The 25,093-nt window shown below is 45.7% G+C and overlaps 1 protein-coding gene and 1 long non-coding RNA gene across 5 annotated transcripts in view; one reads left to right on the plus strand and one right to left on the minus strand.

The window, feature by feature from the left end:
- The window catches only part of CDH20 (cadherin 20), a 156,134-nt gene extending 141,673 nt beyond the window's left edge, over window positions 1-14,461 (plus strand). For all 3 annotated transcript variants that reach the window (XM_079984945.1, XM_079984943.1, XM_079984944.1), the window contains exons 8-12: window positions 232-368; window positions 2,635-2,756; window positions 5,001-5,118; window positions 12,788-13,039; window positions 13,820-14,461. In XM_079984945.1, coding sequence (XP_079841071.1) covers window positions 232-368; window positions 2,635-2,756; window positions 5,001-5,118; window positions 12,788-13,039; window positions 13,820-14,319 — 1,129 coding nt within the window. In that variant the 3' untranslated portion in view covers window positions 14,320-14,461. The remainder of the gene's footprint in view (window positions 1-231; window positions 369-2,634; window positions 2,757-5,000; window positions 5,119-12,787; window positions 13,040-13,819) is intronic.
- LOC307220960 overlaps window positions 226-25,093 on the minus strand; it is a 91,233-nt gene continuing 66,365 nt past the window's right edge. Inside the window, exons 3-6 of one of the 2 annotated variants that reach the window (XR_013841223.1) lie at window positions 12,018-12,091; window positions 9,443-9,538; window positions 8,856-9,026; window positions 226-364 (exon numbers count right to left, since the gene is read on the minus strand). This is a non-coding gene — a long non-coding RNA (uncharacterized lncRNA). The remainder of the gene's footprint in view (window positions 365-8,855; window positions 9,027-9,442; window positions 9,539-12,017; window positions 12,092-25,093) is intronic. The other variant, XR_013841224.1, reaches the window with a different exon arrangement.

Here is a 25,093-nt window from a genome sequence, read left to right on the forward strand (position 1 = left end):
TATAACTGTTTTCAACTATTCTTGCTATTCTAGTTGTTGTTGTTTTTATTTTAAAAAAACTATTATAGGATAAAAGCAATCAAACAAATTATCAAGCCATGCTTTAAATTTAGTGTCTGAACTAGAAGCAAACCAGAGACTTAAAAGTTACTAATGAACCTGAATGGAGCCTTGGTTAGGAATGATTTATTCCTTGCATATGATGCCTTCTAAATGTATACTTTTTTACAGGTATTCCATTGATCGAAGCAGTGATCCCGGACGCTTCTTTTATGTCGACATTGCAACAGGTGCTCTGATGACTGCAAGACCTCTGGATCGGGAAGACATTTCATGGCACAATATCACCGTCCTGGCCGTGGAGCTGAGTAAGGAGAACAAAAACCATGCAAATATGTTTGTTTCAACATTTGGGGTTGCTGCACATTTATCTCCATCTTATCCTCCTTTCAATTAGGTTTTATTGTTTGTTAACATGGAAACACAAGAGTTCAATACAGTGGTACCTCTGGTTACGTACTTAATTCGTTCTGGAAGGTCCGTTCTTAACCTCAAACTGTTCTTAACCTGAAGCACCACTTTAGCTAATGGGGCCTCCCGCTGCTGCCGTGCCGCCGCTGCACAATTTCTATTCTCATCCTGAAGCAAAGTTCTTAATCCAAGGTAATATTTCTGGGTTAGCAGAGTCTGTAACCTGAAGCATCTGTAACCTGAAGCGTACGTAACCCGAGGTACCACTCCAGTTATCTCCAAATGTATTTTACTGGGGTTCCAATTTAACCAGCATTTAAAGCCAACTCTGGCAGACTCTTGGGGTGTTCCGATCCTATGGCAAGATCCACTGTGGATTTCTGGCTCAGCTGGCTAATTCCTGGTTCGGACCCTAACCCCGGCTCAGCCAAAGCTAGCATAACTTGTTCAGCTCAGCCAAAGTTTGCTAAGCTGAGGCCCAAAAGGGGGCATATTCTGGGGTGGGACCAGAGAGAGGAGACATGGGCTGGATCATAATCCCATTCAACTCAGTCGTGTGACTTGGCAACCTGGCATAGGACACTTATTTTGAAGGCTTGCTCTCCTTCTGCCAGGCTTAGGATGCGGTTTGGATGTGGTGCAACTTTACACTGGCTCTCTCTACGCCAGCCTCGTGTGCATAGGACTGCTTCCTCGATAACTTCACTGCAGTTAAGAAACAGCCTGAGTTCAGCCTACACAAGCCGTATGACATGCATATTTATATGCACTGCAGTGGAAGCCACGCTTTGCATCTGATTGAGGGAATGAAAGTAGCATTTAATTTTTACGCTCCTAGGGAGGTCTGCAAATGAAATGTTTACTCAAACCATTAGCATTCAAGGGAATTGTTGTTTAATTTCTCTTTCTTGCTTTTTTTTTAAAAAAAAAAAATGCAGTTCAGACAAGAGCTAGCACACGCACTCTCGCCCCAAGAACTATTAGTAGCAAAAACAGATGCTCTGAATATTACAGGGCTTATCAGAGTAGAAAGCAGCATTATCAGGAAGGATTGAATGGCTCAGGGATTTGCTAATGAGCTCAGAGCCTTTCACTTCTAGGTCACTGGTTCAAAACCTCCTTGAGCCAGTAGCAAGCGACTGTTATCACCATCTGCTTGCTTGCTTTTTTTAGTGGCCTCTAGAAATAATTTTGTAATAAACCCGTGTTTAGGGCAGGGAAAGCTGCTTACTAGGGTCTCAGATATGTACCGAAACGTAGGGGTCACTGTTGCTTGAGAACTACTGTGGCATTTCTGAGAAACCTTCTGCCCCCATACATATTTAGAGTTTCAGTGTATGAAACACTGGCTGGAAATAGACATTACAGCAGACAAGGGTCATTTATAAAAAATTTAAAAAAAGTTATCTGTGTCACATTCTCATCCGATGGGGGAGGAAATTAGTTTGGTTTGCATTTTAAAATGAACCTACGTAATTCGCACTCTCAGAAACACTAATCATCGTGCTGTGGAAACACTTTTCTATCAGTCTGAGTCAGAAATTGTGAAGACGTTTGCCTCTTCAAATTTTCATACGTAAATGCAACAAGCACTTTTGTGTAAGAGACTCAGGAGCATTCTTAGGGACTGGGCAGGTTGGCTCTCACCAAGGGCGCAGGCTTGTGTGTGTGTACGCAAAAATCATGCCTCTCCACTCTGGCTTGGAGTGGCTAGGAGCCTGCCCAGCCTTCCAAACGTTCTCCAGTTTGCTCCTCCGCTGTTTGGGGGAGGGCACCAATATTTCTCCTTGCCAAGGGTTTAAGGGAGGGGGGTTGCTGACACAGCTCCTTGCTAGGGGAAACTGATATAGCTCCTTACCAAGGGTGCAAAGGAGCCTAGATACTCTTCTGAACACACTAGAAAGGTTTTATAGAATCACAGAATTGCAGAGTTGGAAGGGGCCTTGAGGGTCATCTGGTCCATCCCTGGTGGGCTCGAACCTTCTAGACACATCAAGTAATGTAACCAGAGCCTCAAGAGCTCAGCATGTGCTGTAACGCACTGCAGGTCTGCCTGCTCTTCTTGGGCAACCGCAACTCTCAAATGTAATGCACGGCACCAAGATTAATTTACATCAGGACCAAGCCACTCTGATTTTTTTTTTTGCTTCTATCTTCTTTCAGACAACCCCTCGCAGGTTGGCAGTGTTTCTGTCACAATAAGAGTGCTGGATGTGAATGACAACGCTCCAGAATTCTCCAGGTTCTACGAGGCTTTTGTATGTGAAAATGCCAAAGCCGGACAGGTGAGAGAAGCTAAGAAAAACTGTATATATGAGGCTGGCACCATCTTCTGTGTGTATAGCCTGAGCTTACAAAATTAGAGGGATTTAAGGATACTACCTGTGGAGCCAGGGCTTTTTTCCCCAGGGGGAACTCACCAGAACTTAGGTGGATGCGATTGCCATTCTAAGAGAAAGAGGGTGGCATTCATGGTGAGTTCTGGCAACTCTTTTTCTAAAAAACTAGCACTGTGCAGACCCATGAATTAATGTTTTGTGCAATGGCAGCATAGTAAGAGGTAAAGGGACCCCTGACAGTTAAGTCCAGTCGCGAATGACTCTGGGGTTGTGGCACTCATCTCGCTTTACAGGCCAAGGGAGCCAGCGTTTGTCCGCTCCGCAGACAGTTTTTCCAGGTCATGTGGCCAGCATGACTAAGCCGCTTCTGGCACAATGGAACACCGAAACCAGAGCAGTGCATGGAAACGCCATTACCTTCCCGCCGGAGTGGTACCTCTTAATCTACTTGTACTTTTTGGTGTGCTTTTGAACTGCTAGGTTGGCAGGAGCTAGGACCGAGCAACGGGAGCTCACCCCATCACGGGGATTCAAACCACTGACATTATGATCGGCAAGCCCAAGGCTCAGTGGTTTAGACCACAGCGCCACCCGCGTCCCATGCCAGCATGGTAGTGACTCTTAATATTGCTGCTTCAGAGCACCAGTGAGTTGAGGAATAATGGTAGGTGAACTAGCAGGATGCCAGAGAAGACCCTTTAACTTGGATCAGCTAAATCATTGTGCCCTTTTCACTTCCAGGGTTATTATGCAGGCTTTGGGGTGCAGGTACAGCCAGGGCATGGAGTTTGTTTAACAGCTACCTGTGTTCCTGAGTCCAAAGAACTATTGAGAATTTGTTTTGACTCCATTTTAGCTCATTTCTCACTACCCAGTGCAGTTCTGCATATTTCATTCACAGCTACATCTGCAAGAAATCACATATATTAACCTTTCTCTGACATTCTCTGTGGTTAATGTTTACTGTGAAGGTGTCCCCACATGGTCCTGTTTTATATTTAGATACAAGTTGAAACAGCACTTTTTCTTTTCTCCTTTTCCAGCCCAAAATACAATTAAATACAAATCTGACCATGCAAGCATCCTTCACATGAAAATACAGAATGAGTGATTTACCTCCCTCTTTCTCTTACAATTTTTGGCAGCATGCAAGTATTTGAGTTGCATCCAGCGGATGCACTAACCCAAGGCAGCTCGTCCAACTAGTCTTTCTCTTCCCCTCATCCTGGCCTCCTGCAGCCTGAAACCCCAACTCCGGAAAGCTGGAGAATAAACATTGGTTGTGCAGAACAGCAATAGAAGGGGGTTGCACGAAACCAGACAGAGAGCTCTCATGGCAGCAGAGCTGGAGCAAGATCTCTCTGCTTAATTCCAGCCCGTTCCCCTCTCACACTGCAGCTACATTATAGGGCAGCCCTCACCATTCAGCCCCCCTTGGACCCTCAGAACAAGGTTTGTAGTGAGACACAGGGCAGGGGGGGGGGAGAGAAAGTTCAGTTGCGCGAGGTGCCTTCATGCTCACACAGCCATTGGGTACAATCCTCTGGATTTGCATGGCTCTTCTTGAAGCAGAAGTTGTGTCTAGGAGGTATAATGTCTCCTAGAGTTACATGCGAAGTTTCTTTAGTCCTATGATCCTGGTGGGTGTCCTCAGGGCCACAGGCTATTTCAGATCTCCCTCCCTGGGAGATGGAGACAGATTTTGAAAGCCTCCCACTCCATAACCTCAGCAGCTCTTGCCTTATCAAGGTCAAAGCTCCAGTGCCATAGACTCAGAATCGCAGAGTTGGAAGGGACCACAAGGAATGCAGGAATCTTTTGTCCAACATGGGCCTCAAACCCATGACCCTGAGGTTGAGCTATCAGAAAGGGGGCGTGCTGGGGAAGGTTCACAGGCATACCAGGGACTGAACCTGTGACCTCCTACACACAAAGCATACGCTCCGTCTCCTGTCTATGGGGCATCCAAATGTTAATTTACCCTTCTCATATTTTAGCCAGCTTAGGTTCGCCCATTCTGTTTTTAATCATTTCACTCACCATTGATTCTGGCAACATATTGATTGCCTTCATAGATCCCTGCTCCCTCAAGAAGGTGAATCTGGGCTTGGCTTGGCTTTTCATTGCAATCACAGCTTTCTCCTGCTGGAGCTCTCATCAGACCCTTTGTTTTGCTCTCCCCTCCTACAGCTGATTCAGACAGTGAGCGCGATTGACCAGGACGACCCACAAGAGGGACAGCACTTCTACTATAGCTTGGCTCCCGAGGCAGCTAACAACCCCAACTTTACTCTAAGGGACAATCAAGGTAATTGGAGCGGACACCCATTTGTTTCGCTAACTAACAGGAGGCTTGGACTTAGCACTGCGTCACGAGACTGCCATTGCAAATGATGCCAAGTGACACCTGCTCCTTAAGGGCAGCAATAAAATGACATATTATTTTACACTTTGAACAGTTAATCCAGAAATTTCCCCCTGTCTACATATTTCTCAGTGACAGGTTCTCTTATTTTGAGGAAATGTGCCAATGTCATGCAAATTCAAGCCTTGTTGACATGCTCGTGGGCACCTTCTCTGAATGTTACCCTGCTCAAAATGCTTTAAAGGTCAGGCTTATAACTGGAATTGCAGGGGAAATCTAGGGGGTTATTATTTGGCTTTTTCCCCACACCCACCCAGAGCACAGAAAACAGCATTTCCTAGGTACTTCAGAAGAAGCGAGGAGTTTGCCTGCCCAGATGCTGTCCCCCACCTCACTCTGGGAGCCAGATCTCAGTTCAAGGAAAACACATGACAACATATTTGGGATTAAAATGGCCTCAACTTTATTAAATTTCAGATAGCTTAGGCATTGGGTGTATATCCCTCTCAGCCCCCAGATGGGTCTGAGGCAAGACAGGGTCAATCCAGGACCGGATTTAGGTTTGATGAGGCCCTAAGCTACTGAAGGTAATGGGGCGCTTTATATGTCCAGCTGGCCTTTGTTTGGTTTTTGTGTTGAATACGTGCTATATGGTAATTTATGGACCTAATAGGTCCATACACAACACAAAACACTGTTGCTGTATGTAGGTTTTATTTTATTTGTTTTTTATATTATATTTTGGAAATGTACATCCAGGTGTTTTTTTTCCTTTAAATTTTTTTGGGGGCCCCAAGAGAGCCATGGCTTATTCGTAAATCCGGCACTGGGGACACTGCAAAACTTGCGTTTACACAGCTGGCCCCCTCCCACATTGCTGAGGGGAGCTCAGTGGCCCACTGCTGTGTGCTTGTGGTCAGAGAGTCCCCTCAGGACCCCTATAACGAGGAACCCTGATATTGCTGCCACAAAGAAGGCACGGCACCCTTTCCTCGGTTGTTGAACTAAAGGATTCCACCCAAGGCCTAAAACCGCCAAATTTGTGACAATTGCTACGGGGAACACAAAACCTACAGAGCAGGGGAAATTCCTTCCCGGCTCTGAAAAACAGCAATCCGACCGTAGCAACGCCCCTGGACCTGGAAAGGAAAAAGGTCAGCCTGGGGAAAAAGATAATACAGTGGTGCCCCGCAAGACGAATGCCTCGCAAGACAGAAAACCCGCTAGACAAAAGGGTTTTCCGTTTTGGAGGCGCTTCGCAAAACGAATTTCCCTATGGGCTTGCTTCGCAAGACGAAAATGTCTTGCGAGTTCCTGCGGGTTTCCCCCCCCCTTTTCCCCCCCTTTTCCTAAGCCCTAAGCCGCTTATCAGCTGATCCGCTAAAAGCCGCTAAACCGCTAATAGCGCTAATCTGCTAAGCTGTCAATGGGCTTGCTTCGCAAGACGTAAAAACCGCTATACGAAGAGCCTCACGGAACGGATTAATTTCGTCTTGCGAGGCACCACTGTATTGGAGAAAGGGCTGGGTGGATGACACTCTGGGGGCTGACTGTGCTGCAGGTGTCAGCGCAAGGCCCCTTTTATTCTCTAGGAGCGGACTGGAGTGAAACCTGCTCAGTCCCGGTCCGCTCGTCCCACAGAGAGACCAATTTGAAAAGGGGTTCTTGGCAGGAGCCCAGAAAAACTCTCTGGCCATCAAGGGGGTGGGGTGCAGCAGCGTGGCTGCCAGAGGACAGCGGGGCTGGATGGCGGGCCACAAACCTCGCCCACCACCAGACCCAGTGAGCAGATACAGTCATACCTCGGGTTACAGACACTTCAGGTTGCGTGATTTCGGGTTGTACACCGCGCTGAACCCGGAAGTACCAGAACAGGTTACTTCCGGGTTTCGGCGCTTGTGCATGCGCAGAAGTGCTAAATCGTGCTATGTGCAGAAGCACCGAATCGCAACCCGCGCGTGTGCAGACACATGGGTTGCGAACGTGCCTCCTGCACAGATCATGTTCACAACCCGAGCATCCACTGTTCTTCCAACTGCATGTGTAGAGAGAAGCATACAGTTGGAATGGGAAGTAGAATGCAAGAGGACCTCTGTATAATATGCCTTAGGAGTGTCCTGTTCCAAGATACTGCATTCCATTTTACCCCACCCAGTCCAAGTCAACCAGAATGATCAGTGGCCTGTTTTGAGAGTGTTTTGCCTCCTTTTTTTTTACAATATATATTATTAATAATTTCAAGTATAATTTGATACTTTGCTCCTGCTTATTTCTTATGCTTTTATATCGCACACCCAGCCAAGTTCTCTGAGCAGTTTGCATAAACCTTAAAATAAAATCTACAATAGAACACTTAAGGCCGTGTACACACATCTCTGTTTACACCGGCTTCCACTGCTGCCATGCAACACATAACATTAGCCACAGTTCATATCTACCTTGTAGTTTCTTGAGACATACTGCTGTTGGGTGCATTTTTCCTCAGTTCCATCTGATTTGAAAAAGTAAGCAACACACTCCCTGCACAGTTAAGCTGAGGAGCGTACGTTTGAGACAGTCATTGTGTTATGTGCAGGTGACAGCACACACAGAGAAGACAACTTCATGAATAAGAGTTGGGGGGGCTGCAGGTACAGGGAAACCCAACAGGTAATGTGCACCAGGTGAGGACATCCACACCCCCTCTTTAGTGCATGCAACCATGTGCAGATGCGACTTGAAACTCAGCAGGGGAAAACTGCCTCACTTGCATTTTAAACTGCTAATTCATACATAGCCCGAAATAAAATCACAGAAGCCTAGCAAAACAAACTAAAACCAGCACCAAACCCTAGTGAAAACCATTAAAACACAACAAAAGGGAACTTGGTACAAAAACTGAAGCACCTGATAGATCATTATTAAAAGAGGACTGGCACTCCGAGAATTGCATTTGCTGTTAGCATGGTATGGAATGAGGTGGCATAGAAATAAACAGCACTGTAGCATCACCTAGTGGTAAAAACAATCTTCATAACATTAGGAAAAGCAGGAGGAGTAGAGATTTATGAAGCCTCCGGTTATTTCACGGGTGGCGCTGTGGTCTAAACCACTGAGCCTAGGACTTGCCAATCGGAAGGTCAGCGGTTCGAATCCCCATGACGGAGTGAGCTCCCGTTGCTCAGTCCCAGCTCCTGCCAACCTAGCAGTTCGAAAGCACGTCAAAATGCAAGTAGATAAATAGGTACTGCTGCGGCGGGAAGGTAAATGATGTTTCTGTGCGCTGCTCTGGTTTTGCCAGAAGCTGCTTAGTCATGCTGGCCACATGACCCAGAAAAACTGTCAAATGTCAGCTCCCTTGGCCAGTAAAGTGAGATGAGCGCCGCAACCCCAGAGTCATCCACAACCAGACTTAACTATCAGGGGTCCTTTACCTTTACCTTTTTTTAGCATCAGCTAGTGGTGAAAACAATCTTCATAACATTAGGGGAAGCAGGGGGAGTAGAGGTTTATGAAACCTCCAGTTATTTCCATGTACATCAAATCACAGTTTACCTTGCTGAAAAGTGACATAAAATGTTCAGGATATTTTCTTCACAAGAGCAGATATGTAATTTTCACATAGATGTTTTTCTTTGGATGGTTAGAGCGCTATTTCGTTTAGCATTTGCCCATTGCAATAAAGTGATTCTATTATATACCGTACATCATCTGAAAGGCTGATCAGCATGTCACTGTGAATGCTGTACACTGATGATCCTCTACTTCCTTTTCACCCAGTCCCTCCCCAGCATAGCTGGTCCTCTATTTGGGGTTCCTCTAAGCAGGGTCGGCACTACCATGAAGCAAAGTAAGTTGGCTTCCTCAGGCAGCTGTTTCTGGAAGTCAAGAAAGGGCAACAAAATTATTAATCAAATAATTTAGGGGGCGGCTGTTTTGTTTTTTGTTTTAACTGCTAGAGAGTTTTAGAAGCATTTCTGGTATTTTCTGCCTCAGGTGCCAAAACAACTTGGCCAGCCTTGTACACTACACCCAAGGTACCACTTGCTTCTCTGCCTCAGACAAAGGAATAATCTAATTATTCAGAGAAATCTGCGTATTAAATGTTTTGAAAAATTCTAAATATTAGCAGATCTTCTCTCCTTAGATGACAAAATGAAAATCTACTTCAGTAAGTAAGAGGTGTCTTCTTTCATCAGCATGTTCTAGCACTAAGCTGCCTATATCAGTTATATTGAAACAGCTGCCAGAGTTTCCAGGGCATTGCCTTACTAGAACACACTGTGACCTTGTCTTCCTTTTTTTGAACATGCGTTGCTGATGAGGTTGAAAGAAACCATCACTACAGCATTGGGTGATCCAGGCTCACTTCATCCTTGAGGCACTGTGTTGAGAGAGAGAAATTTGGGGAGAATTCTCAGCATCAGATGTACTTCCTACCGCCACCAAGCAAACAAGTGGTGTAATTTGGAGTGACAGCAATGAGTGAATTGCTGTTCCTTGTGTTTTGTTTTGTTTTGAAGACCAGTTTTTAAGCACAGCCATTGTATCAGTCACAAGAGCAGATATTGGTCCTGACCTGTGGCACTTAAATGTTCATTTAAACATTGAACCCTTGTCATCTTTTAAATGGGGGGGGGGGATCTCAGAACAGTGAATTGGAAAATGTTTGGTTTTAGAAATGCTAGGTGTCAGAATAAAATAGAAACTTTGGTGTTTATTACTTCATAATCAGTAGAGCAATTAAAATAAAAAAATTAAAAATTAAATAAAATGGGGCAGGAGAGTTTGTGGTAGAACGCCCACTAATTGCCACAGGGCGCAATTCTCTCCCCGATGCTTTTTAACATCTTTATGCGCCCCCTTGCCCAGATTATCCAGAGCTTTGGGCTGGGCTGTCACCAATATGCTGATGACACTCAGCTCTATCTGCTGATGGATGGCCACACCAACTCGACCCCGAACACACTGAGCAGATGCTTGGAAGCTGCGGCTGGATGGTTTCATGGGAGCCGATTGAAACTAAATCCTTCGAAGACAGAGGTCCTATGGCTAGGTCGGGATGGCATGGGGATGAGGGACCAACTCCCTTCTCTTGCGGGGGCCCAATTAGTGCCATTGCCTTCCGTTAAGAGTTTGGGTGTAATCCTTGACGCCTCCCTTTCCATGGAGGCGCAAGTTACAGCAACAGCCAAGGCGACATTTTTCCACCTTCGCCGCATCAAGCAGTTGGTCCCTTACCTTTCCCGCCCCGACCTGGCCACAGTGATCCATGCGACGGTCATCTCCAGGCTTGACTACTGTAATTCGCTCTACGCGGAGCTGCCCTTGAAGCTGTCCCAGAAACTCCAGCGGGTATAGAATGCTGCAGCGAGGCTCCTCACGGGGTCTCTGCCATGCGAACATATTCACCCAGTGCTTTTCAAGCTGCACTGGCTCCCGGTGGAGTACAGGGTCAGATTTAAGGTGCTGCTTTTGACCTTTAAAGCCCTTCACGGCCTAGGACCCTCGTACCTATGGGACCGCCTCTCCTGGTATGCCCCACGGAGAGCCTCAAGGTCAATAAATAACAACACCCTAGTGGTCCCAGGCCCTAAGGAAGTTAGATTGGCTTCAACCAGAGCCAGGGCCTTTTCAGCTCTGGCTCCGGCCTGGTGGAACGCTCTGCCTCATGAGACCAGGGCCCTGCAGGATCTGATTTCTTTCTGCAGGGCCTGTAAGACAGAGTTGTTCTGCCTGGCCTTTGGCTTGGAGCCAATTTGATTCCCTCCCTCTCTTTCTTTTTTCTTTTCCTTCTCCTCCTGCGATGAGGTTACATTTTAATATTTTAATGTTCCATTATTTTAATGTTGTATTTTTATTTTTGTTTTTAAGTTGTAATCATTCATCTTGTTTTTAGTATTGCTTGTAAGCCGCTCTGAGCCCGGCCTTGGCTGGGGAGGGCGGGGTATAAATAAAATATTATTATTATTATTATTATTATTATTATTATTATTATTATTATCTTAAGTCTTGGTGGGTTGTGCCTCCTCCCCCCCTTTCTACATTCTCTCCCCCTCTGGGAGGGAAATAAGTCCTCCATCTCTGAGGCTGATATAGTTTCTGGTTGTGTTTGGGGGCATGTCAGGTTTAACAAGGGAATTTAGGATCCTAGAGATTCTTGCTAGCCCCAGACTGGTCTTCAGCCCTGTCACCAAGCCACCCCATTTTCAGCCCCCGGACAGGCAGGCAGTGGAAACCTTTGCTGCTAATCACAGCAGACCTCTGGTATCAGGACCTCCCGCTCTGCCCACATTGAGAGAGGTCCAAAATATGCTATGAACTCAAGAACTCCCAGGCCCTGTAGGATTGCACCCTGCACTGTACAATGCAAATACTCTTCAATGACTATCACTATAAAGTAGGCCTATACACTGATTGGCCCTCACCAATAGTGCCAGGGTTGACTTTGCAGAAACAAAAAAATCAATTTTCAAATGCATAAAACGACCATTCTAGCTCACAAAAACATTTGTATATTTGCCCGCCCAGGTCATGCAATTACCACTGTGATGCGTCTGCCACCAAACTGCTAGTTCCCTTCGGTCAGGATCCGTGTCACTGCAGCAGTGTATGCAAGCGCTGACCACCCATATTATATGGTTGCTACCACCACTATTGACCACTCTTGGCAAGGGATGTAACTTTATGCTCTCTGGACAAGACTTCTATGATCAGCACTCGCGTCTGTTATTACCTGGCCATGCCAAAGCAGGTTGTTTTGCTAGCAGTCTTGGCAGTGTATGTATGGGTAGAGAATTGGCACAAGTAAACGTTTTCCAACAGAGTAGATTTCAGTATATACAGTATTTAGAGATACCTACTTTTCATGCCAATTCGGTAGGGGAATGTCTGTCTCTCTTAAGTAATAGAATACTGCAATGGCCGCTATCCAGTGCTGAAACATAAAAAAGAGAGAGGGCTTTAGATTTCTGACATCCATGTCTTATCCCATCATGTTACTTGCAAACAATACTTATGGCATCAAATCACTGTGGCATCTTATCGTGTGCAAACAAGGTTTGGCACAAATGCATTGCACTTGAATTGTCAATCTGTCAACAAGCCTGGAAATTTCCATAGCGGTCGGTGCACCAGATGCCTGCCCTGACATTAAGCTTGTCAAAAAAATAAATAAAAGGGATGGAAAGGGATAAATGCCGCTAACCTCTAAGAAACCACCTTGGTTTGCTTTTCATCCTGCTTAGCCATCAGGAGACTTTGACAATAAATCTAGCTAAACTCCTGCTCAACCCCAAGCCCTCTACTTCGGTCAAATGTACACCCTCCAACGTCTGAGAAAGTGGAATCACAAGTTTGATAGTAAAGAGAGAAAAGGGTCTGAATTTAGGGTGCATGTCAGTGTACAAATCCTAGTATCCTAGAGCTGTGTGTTTCTCTCGCATTTTGTCACCTCTGCCCACATTCACATTCACACAAGGTAAGCACAGCAGCAGCAGGCCAAAGTAAATATAGTATTCTAAATATATGGATCCAAAGCAAAATAGTTTAATAGCATCTACCTCCAATTGATTTTTGATTTTTTTACATTGCAAATCAATACTGACATCTTTTATTTTCCCCCACCTTCTAGACAACACAGCTTGGATTTTAACCAGGAGATCAGGCTTCCGGCAGCATGAGCAGAATATCTTTTACCTTCCTATCCTGATAGTTGATAATGGACGCCCCATGCTGAGTAGCACTGGGACGGTAACCATTCACGTTTGCAGCTGCGACGACAAGGGTCTTGTGATGTCCTGCAATGCAGAGGCCTATGTGCTCCCTGTCAGCCTGAGTAGAGGAGCTCTTATTGCCATTCTAGCCTGCATCTTTGTCTTGCTAGGTAAATATACGTATCGTTTCTTAAAATAAGAGTAACACCATCTGTTCTTCAGGCACAATAGAGGCGGCTACCATGCTTACTAGAATGCAGTGCCAATAAAAGCAATGTTCTAAAAATAGGCAAGCTTTCGAAAAGGCTTTCTCATTAACGTTTTGTGTAAAGTACTGTTCTTAGTTGATTTGACTTGTATTTGATTTAGGGCACGTTCCAGCCACTTGCAGGTACAGTTTTGCTACCGTAACCCTAGGCAATAGCTACGATAATTCACCGTTGTATGGGGTGGCAAGTGACTTGTTTGGCCTTGAAAGTGGCCATGGGCATTTTGGGCATCCTGTTTTTCAAGCTGCAATTGACATTTCCCTTTTCATGAAAACTGGGTTATGTTCACAGTGTTAATGAGACCTTCCAAAAAAATGCCTGCTTGGAACTAGAAGCGATCTGCAAAACTCAACTGACCTTTCCATGAACTAGATAGAACTGAGAAGGTAAATGCAGCAAGCGCTCCCTTAGCATTTAGCACAGAATGAGGTAGCAGATACCCCCAGGGTAAAATCTGCATCCCTCAATACTGCTTGCTTTAAGTCTAATGCTGTGCATCCCTCCTAAAATATTGCCCGGTCCTGCCACTTACATGCTGTTTGTGTTTTGCTTTGTCCTTTGCCACCATGGATGTTGCTGCTACATCAAGGGCAAGAATGGTCGGTGGGAAAGGGTGGGTAGCATCTGTTCTGGAGGCTGACGGTGCTCTAAAAGTCTTGCGTTCTGTCTTCCTCCCTCTAGTGCTGGTACTGCTGATCTTGTCCATGAGAAGGCACAGGAAGCAGCCGTATATCATCGACGAAGACGAGAACATCCACGAGAACATTGTGCGGTACGACGACGAGGGGGGTGGAGAGGAAGACACGGAGGCCTTTGACATCGCGGCCCTGTGGAACCCGAGGGAGGCTCAAGTGGTGCTGAAGAGCAGGCAGGACATGATGCCGGAAATCGAAAGCCTCTCCAGATACGTTCCTCAAGCCTGCACGGTGGACAGCAGCGTTCATAGCTACGTGTTGGCCAAGCTCTACGAAGCAGACATGGACCTCTGGGCCCCTCCCTTTGACTCTCTCCAGACGTACATGTTTGAGGGCAACGGCTCTGTGGCCGAGTCGCTCAGTTCCTTGCAGTCTGCGTCCACGGACTCAGAGCAGAGCTACGACTATCTGACGGACTGGGGGCCCCGCTTCAAAAAGCTGGCCGAAATGTACGGCGCCACAGAAGGGAACGGGGCCCTTTGGTAACCAAGAGGCGAAGGCAGAGTACTACTCGGGTACTCGGCGCAGCCATCCGAATTTGTACTCAATCAGATATTGAGGACACGGGCACGGTGGCCTCCTACAAATAGCAATATGGTGCTTGAGGGAGAATGCAGAAGAGGAGTGGGGAACAAATAAGAGCTCTCTCTGGATCAGCTTTACTCAGTTACATTAAGCTACATTTGTAAACGACGAGAAACAGAAAAGAAAAGGGGTGGGGTGGGAGCATTTCCTGGGTGGTTCTTTATTTTAATGGCTACACTTGAAAGCTGCACTCCTGAAATAGAATGACACTATTCTCTTTTGCAGATTTTTTTTTTAAAAAACCCATGACAGCTTATTATGTTCTTTGCATCTGGGTGCAAAGACCCGTAATTTTCAGTTCTTGAGGAAATTGTCTGCAGAAAGCCTTCCCCAGTGGAAGATGCCCTCCTTTCCTAACTCGGTTTACAAAGTGGTCGCTCGCTGGCAAATTCAAGAAAGGCACAAGACAATAGAGCAAAAAACATGAAACTGGGGGTTTCTGTCACCAGCAAGAGCCCTTCAGCTCCCTAAAAAGGGGCCTGGCTTTTGCAATCTTGCACAGCAGAAGAGTCTGAGCGATGGGATGTGGGAAGCAGTTGAATGCACTCAACTTGAATAACAACTGACCTGTGTGTCATATGCATTAATACTAATATCAAATTAATGTATTTTGAGTCTCCTCGGCTTTTAAAAACTGTGACTCAGAATTAAACCGGGGGAGGGGGAGATGCCTCTTTTTGCACTGTCGATGTTTCTTCCATGTGCCAAATGTGAAAATCAGATACAACCAGTAAAAGCCAAATAAAGAAAAGAAAATTATATAATAACCATATGGGATTAAGAGGGGCTTTCCCAAACTATGTGAGATCAAACTGAGGGAAGTTTACACTGTAGGTAACCTACTTGAACAAATGCAGTATTATAGAGGAATAAATGGATGTAATAAATATTCCATATATAAGTTTTGTATATTTGTTAATAATTTTGGTAATAAATATAATGTGCTGGATACAGTACAGTACCTTAGAACCTCTTTTAATAAAAGTTAAACTGAAAGAAAAAAATATATGAAGATGGTGTTTTGGATGTTTTATCAACCATGTGTGAGACCCAAAGAGCTTCAAGGCTCAGCCCCCTCCAACACACCCTGCGTATTCCTTCCCGTACGCAATGTCACAAAACGCTTACACAATCCACACTTTCACAAGGTGGCATAGGTGAATGCCATGTGTGAAACACAGGTCTAAAACAGCACTTCCCTACAGTTCCACGTGCTTCCTCCAAACAATGGCCTATATTTGGTCAGAAAACCCAGGCCCCTCTAAAATCAATGGAATTTAAAGAAGCAGTGAAACACTTTAAATTCCACAGATTTCAAGAGGATTAAGGGCCACTGGGTTTTGCAAACTTCCCCCATGCATGCAAATCACTGCATGTAGATGTGAAATACACTGGGAAACTGCATCCAAAAGCAGTTTCTCTGCACCCATGGGTACTTCCAGGTGAGGGACTTAATTCTATAAAAAGATTGTTGTGGGGAGGGAGGGAGGAATTGCAAATGGATTGTTGGCAGCAGGTTTTGTATTTAATAAAAAAATCTTTCCCCCAGAAAGGGTAAATCTGGATTAAAGTGCAGGCTGGCATTTTGATGGCAGTGACATCATGGGGATGATTAAAAAAAAAACCCACCTGGAATTCATGTGGAGCACCAATGCCACAATAAACACCTGCCTAGAAAGCCCTACAAGAGCTAAGCAGGGATGGCATCAGAGCCCCGACCACCTAAAGCAATTACCTCCGTTTGTCTAACGAAAGGGCCAGCCTCGGGTGTTAAAGAATCAGAAGGCACGCTTGGCAAATCCACACCGTGATCATCTCCCGCCCGGAAAACAATGTCCCCACTGTGGAAGGACGTTTGGATCCAGAACTGGCCTCCACAGTCACTTACGGACTCATTTTTAGAACAGTGTTTATGGAAGACAATCTTACTCAGCTACAAGTGATCGCCAAAGAAGAAGGAGGAGGACACAGTTAACATGACAGTTTTTTGACATGTCAAATAGCAGCTGACCGGAAGGCTGAGAGGCCTCGGGGTCACCGAGGGCAAGTACAACTCTTTCTCTCCTAGCAAATGTCTTCCAACAAAAACTCTCTCATCAAAGCTGCTACTTCTGCTACAAAGGAAGCTCCACAGCCTCCTCTTACGGTGGTGATAAGCTGGTGTCTGAACCATACCACTGCAAAGGTGGGTAGGGAATAGGAAGAACAGCTGCTTCACACTTCCTCTGGCCTATTTTGCTCAAGTCAGAAGCTGTCTTGGGGCATTAGCCTGAACACACAATGGTTAAAAGAGTCCAGAGGTGCAGGCGACAACTACAAGCCTCACTTTCAATATCCCCATTGTAGGAATGGATTTAGGCACTAGGAGAGGATATATCGTTTCGTCATTCTCCTTCCTCAGTCATGTTTGTGAGTACCATCCTTGGCAGCTTAAATTCAGAAGCGGAGACAAAGTTGATTTAGCCTTCAAACAATAATCCAGGATGCTTTAAGGCAGACTGGATTTTCCTAGTATTACTCCTTTCCCCCCACTTAAAAACAATGATCACCCACGTGTCGTTTTACGAAGAAACAAATTTAGTGCTTCCTTGCATAATCTAGGGTCTTGAAGCAGCAGTTACAGTAGCAAAATGAAGGCGGGTTTAACACGACTACCTAAGTCACAAAAGGGACGCGGGTGGCGCTGTGGGTTAAACCACAGAGCCTAGGACTTGCCGATCAGAAGGTCGGCAGTTCGAATCCCCGCGACGGGGTGAGCTCCCGTTGCTCGGTCTCTGCTCCTGCCAACCTAGCAGTTTGAAAGCACGTCAAAGTGCAAGTAGATAAATAGGTACCACTCCGGCGGGAAGGTAAACGGCGTTTCCATGCACTGCTCTGGTTCGCCAGAAGCAGCTTAGTCATGCTGGCCACATGACCCAGAAGATGTACGCTGGCTCTCTCAGCCAATAAAGCGAGATGAGCGCCGCAACCCCAGAGTCGGCCACGACTGGACCTAATGGTCAGGGGTCCCTTTACCTTTAAGTAACAGAAAGTTCAAAAAAGGTGTCTGAGCTGCAGGGCTCAGAGATGCACATGTGATCACCTTGGAAGCATGATGAAGGAAGGGGAGGATTCCCAGGCTGGCAGGAATTATGTAGTGTCACAGCTTCCGGCCAAGGAAGACAAAGGAAGTGATCTCACAAAGTTCTTTCTAGGAAATTTACAGGAAGGCTCTGTGAGCCTCAGCCCCTCCGTGTGCCTATCTGGCAAAACATGAATTACTGGTTTGACTGCAGTAATGTTACACACCCAGGTAAGCATGCATAGAAGCTCCTTTTGCAGCTTAATAAGAAACACATGGAGGTTGTGCATGGCAGGAAGTAAGATGGGGGCAGTATATACATTCCCAGACCCCAAAGGATCAGGCTAAAGGCCTGAATGGGGCTAATATTACAGAGGGAGAGAAACTCCAAAGGCCGTTGCAATCTGCCCCTCCGCTTGTCATCATGAGATCTGTCAAAAGTTTTATGCTGCCTTGAGGGAAGACCGTTGCCTCTGCCCTATCCCTCTACAAAAGGAGGAACAACCATTTGATGTCACACAATAATGACAATATGCCTGTTTTTATACTATCCAAGATTCTGGCTCACTAGACTCAGTTATTGCAGTTACTGCAACGATGAGTGTGCCATTTATTTTGTGTGTGGGTTTTTTTTGTTGTTGTTTTTTAGAACACTGTCGCATCAGTATATTCAAAGGCAGCAACTGCTACCAAACAGCTGTTTGCCCTAAGGAAATGAATCGCAACCACACAAAGGTCAGACAAGGATTTTCCCCTCTGCTAGAAACTATGTTTGAGTACAGAAGCGTAGCAATTTGCAGTATTTTGCACACTGCCATTTCCTGTGCAACTCGAAATTGGGGAGAGGGGCGGAAGAAAACACAGCTATTATAAAATATTCCAAGTGGGAGCTAAAGCGGCAGTTGTATATTCTTAATTGCTTCAAGACTCCTGGCGCTGCAAATTCTCTATTCGCTGTCTGATACTTCTGTTTCCTAAGCTCCTCTTCTTAAGGCACTCACAGATGTTGTTCTAATCAGGGATGGTAAAAGAAATGCAACTCAAAATAACTCTTTTTTTTGTTTGGGGGTACTTCTGGTTGGAAGGGGTTGCAAAGTGTGATAGCTCTGACTCGTCTAACTGCTAGCTGATACTGCTTGTTGTTTTTGGCACCCATCTGTCTCAAGAGACAATGGAGTGTGCCTCTGGGGGTGAGGTCAAATGGCTGTGTTAGCAGCACCAGAGTGATATCCCCAGGGCACAAGCCCTGGCAATGTGTATGGAGACCCTTCTCTCGGCCTCACTGATGTGGTCCAAAGTAAATCAGAGCAATACGTTTGTCACCAGCTGGGCTGTAGGAGTTGCCATAAGGAGGTGTTCAAGGTGTCCAACTGTCTTAGGGACTCCACTCCAGATTTGTGTAGGGCAGGCACCCCCAAACTCGGCCCTACAGATGTTTTGGGACTACAACTCCCATCACCCCTAGCTAACAGGACCAGTGGTCAGGGATGATGGGAATTGTAGTCCCAAAACATCTGGAGGGCCGAGTTTGGGGATGCCTGGTGTAGGGTTTACTCCTTAGACTTTTCTTCTCCCAAATATATCCCACAAGGCAGCGGAGGTTTAGGATCAGAATTTTCCTTCTCCTAAATAAGCTACTGTGATTACTCCACCATGATTAGCAATGGTAGGGGTGGGGTTTCCCCTCCTGAACCTCTGATCATGTAACCATAACTATGATTTGGACTATGGAGTCAGCTACATCAGAAAAAAAAGCATTTTAAATGTGTTATAACACCGTGTCACCAGATGGCGCTGTGGAGTTTGTAATTTCCCATTATGAGGTTTACAATGTGTTTTCCTGAAACTTTTTTGTGTGTGTGTCTAGATCCAGCCTCTAACTCTGATCCACATGCAAAGACACTACAGTGGTACTTCGGGTTAAGAACTTAATTCGTTCTGGAGGTCTGTTCTTAACCTGAAACTGTTCTTAACCTGAAGCACCACTTTAGCTAATGGGGCCTCCCGCTGCCACCGTGCCGCCGGAGCACGATTTCTGTTCTCATCCTGAAGCAAAGTTCTTAACCCGAGGTACTATTTCTGGGTTGGCGGAGTCTGTAACCTGAAGCGTATGTAACCCGAGGTACCACTGTACTGTCAGAACTCCCCTAGCCCCTGTCCATTGAGCGTGCAAGGGCTTCATAAATTCTTTTCACTCTTGGGTGTCCCCAAGCCAAAAACATTTCCAAACATTCCAGCATGCTCCCATTGAAATCCCATGACTAGGTCTGCAACAAAATGTTGCAGCATATGCTCACCACCTAGCAGAGGAAGCTCTTGCTCAGGGTTCCAGCTAGCCTTGATTTCCTCCAACACTGTCCATTCAGCTATCACCCCCAAACAGTTCTGTGTGTGTCCCACCCCCCAAATTTCCAACAGACATGCTATTATGTGGCTATTGAACCTGCTAATCCTCAATCAAGTTTTTTTGAGAGGTTTCCCCTTGGGTTGTACTTCACACTTTTAAAAACCCTGGAGTTCCCCCAGTATCGCTAACACCTTCCTCTTGTTTCTCCGTAGCCCATTCTGGTTCCAAGCTACTGCAATTTATCCTACTGTTTATGAGAAACGTTCCGCAATTCCTCCAGTAGAATTCTGGGAACATATGCATGGAATCCATGCAACAAAATATTCACAAATATATTAATATAGAGGGGGAATTAGCCGGCTGCTTTTATTGTATAATAACTACAGCATGCTACCCTCACAAACCTGGTTGCATCATAATTTAACTACTGGGAACGTATTTTGTTATTCCAAAACTGCTCCAGATAGTAGCGGTACCATCAGAGGATCCAAAAAAATCAGGAGAACAGCTCCTCCCAGAGGCATCCTCAAATAAACAAAGGACCTCATAAATAGATTAGAAGAAGAAGAAAAGTTGGCATCATTTTTACTGTGAAGCCATTAGATGACAGACAGACACAAATAGAGAAAGTGGTGATGGGTGCTTCAAAAGGAGTGGGCTATGCATTCTGCTATAAGCCCCTGTCCTCAAAACAGGCAGGAAGAGTTAACTGTTCATTCTCAGCGAAGAGAAGTGGCTTCTGCAAAGGCAGCTGGACTGGGGGGGGGCGGTGAATCTCTCCCATCAGTCCCTCATCACCCCCCCCTCTTCCAATTTTTTTAAAAAGCCCACTTCAAGCTGATTCAAAAGGTCGCTGAAAGACATGTCTGCTGCCACAGATGAGGGCACCAGGTGGGCTGGCTGCGGGGGGGGGGGGGGCTCCATTTCCAGATTTCTCTCTCATGCCCCACCCAGCCCCAAATCCTTCACATTCTCGATCTACCACCACTTGCTCAGCGAAGACTAAGGTCCCTCTCCTCTCCTTGTGCAGTCTGTGTGGCGAGTATAACAGAAGAAAAGGGTGGCATCCAATTACAATTGATACCTAATATTCCTGGTGTCCAGTCAAAGCTGAGTATGAGCTATACAAAGAGCTGAAATTCACATTTCTAGAGGTATAATGAACAGGAGGAAGGCCTCTGTGGGACCAAAGCAGGCATTGGCAGGTGTACAGACACCAATGAGCGTTTCATCGACAACCCTGGCCTCTTGATCCCAGCCATCACAGCTGGTGAAATTGAGCCAGGGAAGGTTGATCAGGTGTTTCCAGGGAACTGCAAATGCTTCCTTGCATTAGGAGGGAGCACTGCAGCCGCAACTGAAAAAGCAACAGCTATTGCCCCGTCATAAACACTGCCTTCCTGCAGAAACTGATTGCGGCGGAACCAACTGCAGACTGCATTTCTGGATCCATGGATTCAGGCCTGCATTGTGGGTGGGAAATGGGCAAGGAAAATTATCCACTTCACACCAGAGGATGTGTGTGTTTAAGTGATTTCGATGAAATAAATGCTTGGCCTTATTGGACATCACATTCCTAACTTAAACTCTTGATCTCAAGGTTGTGGGTTCAAGTCCCCACATTGGGCAAAAGATCCCTGCATTGCAGGGGGCTGAACTAGACGGTCCACACTGTCCCTTCCAACTCTACAATTTATCTTCTGCTGCAGCTGTACCTGTTTATCTACTTGCACTGGTGTGCTTTTGAACTGCTACGTTGGCAGGAGCTGAGACAGAGCAATGGGAGCTCACCCCGTCATGTGGATTTGAACCGTCAACCTTCTGATCGGCAAGCCCAAGAGGCTCAGTGGTTTAGACTACAGCGCCACCTGCATCCCAACATTACATAAGAACTGAGCCACTAACAGACTATTTTCAGCAGCTACAGTCACTCGGGATACTGAACAGCACTTTTAGGCTACATAAGAAAACTCTTTGATGATGCTGAATCCATCATCCAAAATCTAAGGGGCTGAAGTGCCCATATTTCCCTTGCTCCTTTTCATCTGGACCTAACTCCACACACATCTGTTCCCTGCCACCACTTCCCCTTTGGCAACCCCACATGAGTACAGAACTGAAGCGGGTGGTTCATATAAAGTACAAGTAGATTAGTCTCACAACATTCAAGGTGTATTTCAGTCTGTTTCAAAACGCTGCCTTGGTGAACTTCAACGTCAGGTTTTTTTGCTGAGCCACAGTGCCACCCAGCGGTGCAATTGCAGACTTTCCATATTGTGAATACTTTCTTTTTGAGATGTGTGTAGAATTCAAGCGTAGCCTATCCAAAGCATTAACATGCAAAAGCATGCAAGGCAGATCTGAAAGTACACAAAAAGTGAAACTCCTCACCAAAATAGATTTCCCAAGCCACAATTTAATAAAACAACAGATAGTAAAAGCAAGAAGAATCTAAAACGCTTCTTTTGCATCATGGGCAGGAGAAGGTTTAGGAAACGATATGCAGCTCAAGCTCATGCATGCTGCATGCATACTTAGAAATATTTCACTGAGTTTAATGGGACTTACATCCAGGGAAGCATGCATCGGGTTACAGCCTAAGACTGCATTCTTAAGCGAGCTTACTAGGGAGTAAAAGCCTTTGGACACAGTGGGACCGACCTCTGAGTAAATATGCATAGGATGTTTGCTTATTTAATATATTCATATATTCTGCGTAATACTTAATATAGTCTCGAAGCAGTTCACCAAAAACAAACAAATACAACAATGAAAAACAAATACAATAACGGAACTGTGAAACTGCAATGCAATGCAACACAATCTCCCAAAACGAAAACATAGCAGCACATTGTGAAACATGTTTAGGGCCAGCGATTCCACATCCAGCCCACAAAATGCCCCACTTGGCCCACTAACTAATACACACGTCGCATCCAAATGCCGCCTTATATCTGCACAATACAATATAGTCGTACCTTGGATCTCAAACGCCTTGCGACTCAAACGTTTTGGCTACCGAACACCACAAACCTGGAAGTGAATGTTCCGGTTTGCGAATGTTTTTTGGAAGCCGAATGTCTGACGCGGCTTCTGCAGCTTCTGACTGAGTGCAGGAAGCTCCTGCAGCCAATCGGAAGCTGCACCTTGGTTTTCAAATGTTTTTGGAAGTCGAACTGACTTCCGGAACAGATTCCATTCAAGAACTAAGGTATGACTGTACCTGCAACTCATAGAATTGTAGAATCATAGAGTTGGAAGGGACCCTGAGGATCATCAAAGTCCAGCCCCCTGCAATGCAGGTATATCCAGCTGGTCCATACAGGGACCGAACAAGCAACCTTTGAGTCATCAGCACCACGCTCTAACCGACTGAGCTATCCAGGCTATCATTCAATAGCACACATCCCATTCTATTCCCACACTTCCACCACAAACACACCACCCACTTGATCGCCAGCGTGGTGTAGTGGTTAAGAGCAGTGGACTCGTAATCTGGTGAGCTGGGTTCGCTTCCCCGCTCCTCCATATGCAGCTGCTGGGTGACCTTGGGCCAGTCACACTTCTTTGAAGACTCTCAGCCTCACTCACCTCACAGAGTATTCGTTGTGGGGGAGGAAGGGAAAGGAAGTTGTTAGCTGCTTTGAGACTCCTTAGGGTAGTGATAAAGCAGGATATAAAATCCAAACTCTTCTTCTTCTTACAATATCTCCCAACCAATCACCAACCACTATCGCTAGCCATTCCTTTAAATCAACAAATACGTACTGCATAAACACAAGGAGACAATGGAACCATTCACTGGCAGAAACATTGGCCCATCAGTGACTGACAGCATCTCTCTAACCTGTGGGTCCCCAGATGTTGTTGAACTACAACTCCCATCACCCCTAGCTAGCAAGGCCAGAGCTCAGGGATGATGGGAGTTGTAGTCCAACAACATCTGGGGACCCACAGGTTGAGAACCGCTGCCTAAGGCATGGGTAGGCAAACTAAGGCCTGGGGGTCGGATCCGGCCCAATCGCCTTCTAAATCTGGCCTGCGGACAGTCCAGGAATCAGCGTGTTTTCACATGAGTAGAATGTGTCCTTTAATTTAAAATGCATCTCTGGGTTATTTGTGGGACATAGAAATTTGTTCGTATGTTTTTTCAAAATATAGTCCGAGGGACAGTGGACCGGCCCCCTGCTGGAAAAGTTTGCTGACCCCTGCTCTAAGGTTTCAGACTGGGACAGATTGAAGATGCCAGGAATTGAACTTTGCCCCTTCCACATGCAAGGTAGATGCTCTCGCACTGAGCCTTACACCTAGGAAGTCTCAATCTCTGGCATCTCCAACCACAGAGAGCAAAGACTCCTTTCTGAAATCCTAGAGAGCCACAATATTGAGCTAGATGGAATAATGGCCAGAGTATCTGCAAACCTTACACCTTTTTGTCCTCATCAGTATCTGTTTCACAAAGAGTTTTCTTGGCACACTTGTATTGCTGCTACAGCCACAACCTTAATTGCTTTATACCCATTTACCCCAAAAGACTAATTTGAGTCATGCAGTCGCAGCAAATGTGGCTTCACCTGCTGTTTTCCTGCTTGCTAGGGTACTGCAGATTTATTTTTTTATTTAAAAAAATGGCATTTGTAATTAAAAGAGACACAGCTGTATAATGTGCCTCTCAACCCATGAAGGGGAAAAGTTCATTTAAAGAAGTTAAGCGTATATATAAGCTGAGTAGTAACAGAACTGGGTACGGGAACAACAAGCTCACAAAAAATACTTCATCTGGTTTCAGTGACCATCTGGCTGGCCACAGTCAGAATGCTGAAGCAGATGAACTTTTGGGTCTGATTCAGTAACACATTTTCATGCTACTCTGGGAGGTAAAGTAAATGCAGAGAGACTGGGTGCTTACAGACTGTCATTATTTTTCAGATGGGATTTGATCACACACCAGCAAATTCAGGTTGCACAACTATAGTTGATTGGGAGGTCCTGAAAAACAAACCCGCCTCCTAAAGAGATCAGACTTTTTGCAGTAAGGAAAGTGATGGGGAAATGTGCTGGGAAACACAAGGCAACTCTTGCTTTGATGAAATGTCATCTAACCTCCCCCACAAACCAATCAGAATGCTCCATAAGCGGTCAACATCATCTGGTCTCCCCACAAATAAAACAGGAACAGGTTGTCTGGAATTCACACAATGAAGCCTCAACTTTGTGGACAAACATTGAAAAACTTTTCGGAGATCTGAAAACAACACTGGGACTAC

The sequence above is a fragment of the Podarcis cretensis genome (genome assembly GCF_951804945.1).
Source record: "Podarcis cretensis genome assembly, chromosome: 7".
In the NCBI taxonomy this organism is placed as follows: domain Eukaryota; kingdom Metazoa; phylum Chordata; class Lepidosauria; order Squamata; family Lacertidae; genus Podarcis; species Podarcis cretensis.